Source organism: Mus pahari, chromosome 13 (assembly GCF_900095145.1).
Source record: "Mus pahari chromosome 13, PAHARI_EIJ_v1.1, whole genome shotgun sequence".
Taxonomy (NCBI): domain Eukaryota; kingdom Metazoa; phylum Chordata; class Mammalia; order Rodentia; family Muridae; genus Mus; species Mus pahari.
This window is the reverse complement of record NC_034602.1, coordinates 13,838,032-13,842,502: the sequence shown is the minus strand read 5'-3', so window position 1 is coordinate 13,842,502 and position 4,471 is coordinate 13,838,032. Positions and strand designations below refer to the sequence as shown.

General features: G+C 37.8%; 1 protein-coding gene across 3 annotated transcripts in view; it reads right to left on the bottom strand.

Moving 5' to 3' along the window:
- Positions 1–3,268: 3,268 nt before the first annotated feature.
- Sec61g (SEC61 translocon gamma subunit) overlaps positions 3,269–4,471 on the bottom strand; it is a 6,972-nt gene continuing 5,769 nt past the window's right edge. For all 3 annotated transcript variants that reach the window (XM_021211219.2, XM_021211217.2, XM_029545234.1), the window contains one exon: positions 3,269–3,349. In XM_021211219.2, the coding sequence (XP_021066878.1) occupies positions 3,340–3,349 (10 nt within the window). In that variant the 3' untranslated portion in view covers positions 3,269–3,339. The remainder of the gene's footprint in view (positions 3,350–4,471) is intronic.

Here is a 4,471-nt window from a genome sequence, read left to right as displayed (position 1 = left end):
CCCCCCTGCAAAAAAAAAAAAAAAAGGTTTGAGGAGAGAAGGAACAAAGGGAAATTTATTGATGGAGCCAGGGCTCTTGAATGAGTTAAACAGGGGAGTTGAATCAGCAATGGGATAAAGGGGTGGGGAGAGTACCCTTAGAGCATGCTTCCACCCAGCTAAGCTTCTAGTTTATGAGTGAAAAAAAGCTTAGGATTTTTCCCTTTCCCCCAAAACAAGTAAAAGCTGCTGTAAATGTGATTCAGTGGGGTCAAGCTTTCATCCAAGCAGAAGGCAGAACCTGGGAGTGTTGCCCACATGGTTCTTGCTTCAGAGACATGAAGGATAAACAAAGTTGTGATAGTCTTACTTCATGTTTAAGGAAAGCTGTGAAGCCAAGCAATGTGCAGCAAGCCAGTCACTACAAGAAGGTCCTGAAATGGCAAGTCCCTAGAGACCACTCAAAGCCAGAAAGGATGAAGATTTACTTTCTGATACTGTAATAGGCCCAAAGTATCACATTTCCTGGTGTATGTGAGGGCAATTCTTGGTTGTCAACTTGACTATATTTGGAATTAACAAAAACACAAAAGTGGGGCACAACTGTGGGAGATTTTGCTTTGACTTGAAGTGGGAAGATCTACTTCTACACCCACATCTTAGGAGCAGGAAGACATCGTTAATCCTGATTTTTTGAGCTAAGAAAACAGACCTTTAATCTGGGCCCTACCTTCTGATTGGAAGAAGGAAGTTTTTGCTTTGTCTACTTGCCTCTGCCTCACTAGCAGCTCCAGCCCTTCATTGGCATCAGAGCCAACTTCTCCAAAATTTCACCAGATACTGCAGGTGAGCTAAGAATCAGCCTTGAAGACTGAACAACTACCAGATCCTTAGACCTTCCCTCCACTGTTGGATTAGCTGGACTACATAGTGTGTGAATCATTCTAATAACCCTCCTTGGGTGGAAGGAAAGATAAACTCATTGATTCATTCCTTCTATAAGTTCTGTTACTCTAGAGAACCCTAATTAATACAGTTATAAGGAATGTCTAAACTTCAATTTCATTCCATTAAAATGTTTGTTAGGTGGCTTCTATGTGCAGACACCAACTCTAAACATTTGGGATAAAGTGGTAAATCGGTCAAAATGCCTATCTTCTACCTTTTTTCTAATAGCAAAAATAAAATATTTAGGCAAGATGGTAGAAAATACATCAAAATAAGTAAATAAGTAGAAAACCAATAGAAGTTAAACCAGTTTCCCAAATGTCTTGCAAAGACCAATTATATAAAGACGTAAAGTAAGCTAAACCCAGAATGTCAAATATCACATTTCTCCTCTCATACACAGGATCAAGATTTTAATTTGTATGTGCATGTAAATCATGAAACTTTAAAAGGGACTGTGAGAGCAGAAGGACTTTTATAGGAGGATTAAGGAGAGGGTAGAAGAAAACTAATGCAGCATGGGAGTGGGGGGCTTGGGGTGGAGGGAAGCAGGCAAGCAAGAGGGTAGGACAGTGGGGGCAGGGAACAACATCAAGTGTAAATGCTACCATGAAAAAGACCACTTGACAAGTTGCCTTAAAAATTGCCTACACATAAAGTTGTACCATTTCACAACAAAAATAACATTAGGTCTGGATTAGGTTAATAATTTAATATCTTCTTTTCTATTTAGGGAAACTAACTGCTGCTTATGAAGATAATTCTCTATTATAGAGGTTCTTGTTGAACTCTGAATTTACACGTTGCGTAGAAAACTTAGGTTACTCCTGTATTTGTGTGTCAGAAATTAGTCATATCAAGCTCATCAATATGACACATTTCTCCTTTAACAACAAAAAATTAAAGCTCACTCAATTCTATCCTCCAACAAAATATATTCATGTGTTGAACATGTATAAATTCTCAAGTAGCCAAGTATGTAAACATATACAGATATGCTGGTAAATATACATTTGTATCCACACATTTTTAGCCTCTAAGGAACTATTTGAAACGTGTAGTTTTATAGTATCCTCAAGGTAGGGATAGCCAATGATTTGATGCATCTTCAATTCCAAGGACACTGCTTCATTCCCGATTCAAACACAGGAAACATTTCAAAATCAGACTATTGGTTATAATCACAATGATAAAAAAAAAAAAAATTTTAAAAAAAAGGGATCCGAAAAGAGAAAAGCTGGATTATTTCCTATACCTTGCAATGATGTACCCCCAGTGCAATAGAGTTGAGTGGTAGACCCCGACAATTACTAAACAGCTTACAGCTGCTAGCTATCCACTTCCTGCTCCCTCAGGCACAATCAAAGGATGGGGCTGCAACAAGTCCTTTGCTGGATGCTGGAATCCCCAATGGTCAGAACTCTACTAGTTTTTAGTAAGTTCATCAACGTGTGCCATGACACTAGCAATACAAAACACAGACTTAAAGTTCCTGCCACCTTAGTAACTACCAGTGTTTAGCCATGTGTGCTGATGAGTAGACAAAAAACAAATTCAGAATCAATAATCTCAGAATGGTGATGGTCATGGAGGTGTGACTAGTTAGCACATTTTGGGGAAAGAACTTCACTTCCAGACTTTAACCATGATTTTCAGAAAGGTGTTTCAAGTATCACCTCAACTTCTGCATTATCTGTCTACAACTTAGGTACAATGTGGACAAAATTACTATCCTACCGCAACAGTAATGGTCTCACTAACTTTCCCATCATTTACCACTGTTTCTACTATAGCAGAACATCTGTCAGAAAATGCTACCTATGATTTTAATGTGTTGTTCAAACATTCCAGGGGTATTTAATCTCCAGCTATGAGATCGGGTATTTAGGTGATTGGGTCACACATAATCCCTACCTGAGGGATTATGGCCACTATTAAAGCCTCTTCATACAGCTCCTTGTCCTTCCACCATAGGAAGCATCCTAGACCACTCCTTGAAGCACTGAGACCATGTTCCCAGCATCCCCTGAACCTGCTGGCACTGCTACACGTGGATTTCATGGCTCTCAGGATGTGAAAAAGTAATCCTCTCCCTAGGAATTACTCAGCTTCGAGTATTTTGCTATAACAATCCAAACAGTCTAAGGCAGAAAAGCATCTGAATTTATTATGTTTCAGCAATTATTGTCATTTTTTTTTTCAAACCAAAAAACCTCAAGGGAATAAAAAAATCTAGTATCATCTTTTACTAAAATTTGATAAATGTCTGTTATGGAAAAAGTGTTTAATTGAGAAATAGAAAACCTCATAGGAAGAAGGAAAGAAACAAAACCACAAAGCATCCAGGCAATGTTTTACTTCATAAGCTTGTCACCCCCTCACTGGTTCACTTGTCCCGTGATGAGAAAGGACTTAGCCACCCCTGCAAGAGAAAGAAAAGCAGTCACTTTTAAGCATATTATTTGAAATGCAACATGCTGTGATTTTATGAAATCAAACACATTTTCAGGAGACCACCACCTAACTTTATCCCAAGACAGTATAAAAGAATAACACTAAATTAAAATCTGAAGTTAAAAAGGTTCTTAATGATGGGTGGCTGCTGGGGCAGGTGAATTTTAACACTCATGCGCCTTTAAGAAATGTCATTTTGAAACAGTCTGACATGTCTTCCTAAACATAACAAAATGCATTAATTACACATGAAGTTTTCAATTTTACATGACATGCAAGTAAGAAACCAGTTTAAAAAAGACAAAAAGATGACACCTCTCCCCTCCACCAGCAGACCATCGGGGAGACCCACAAATCGGGTTTAAGCACAATGAAAACAAAACATCTCTACAGAAGACCACCTACATTTAAAAGCATAGCACTGTATGGTTCCTCTGAATTACAGCACTGTGCACACTAATTTTGACAATTGTAAAACAAAACCAAAAAGACAAAATCACCCCCAAAAAATCATGAGAAACAAAAAATGGGATTGCAAGTCAATCTAGTGGGGAGTTTGTGGGTATATTTCTCTTTCCATCTTCTTTGATTTACATTATTTCAAGCACCTAAAAAAATTTCTTTCAGTTCTACAATTACTGTGCTGTGACATGGAAAGTGTCATCTGTCATCCTCCCACCACTAAAACCCTGTTTTATTTGGCTTTCACTATGGGAAAAAAATTAATGTTAAATGGTAGATAAATTGTAAAACAATGAAATAGTGTTTTAAGTACAAGAAACATTTTCCAAGTAGCTAACATCCAACATGCTTCCCATGTTGCTCTAACACCTGTGAGCCACTCAAATTATTCTCTCTGTACCTCAGTTTCTTCCTGAGGATTAAATGAGTTGATTCACATTCAACATTAACAGAATACAGTCTCAGCAAAGGCTGGCTATTATCATCATCTACATCTTTATTAGAAAATGATAAAGAATTCAAATCATTTAGTTAATTCAACTAATATTTATCCAGTGTTCTAAACACCTACATACCAATCTCTCTCTCTCTCTCTCTCTCTCTCTCTCTCTCTCTCTCTCTCTCTCTC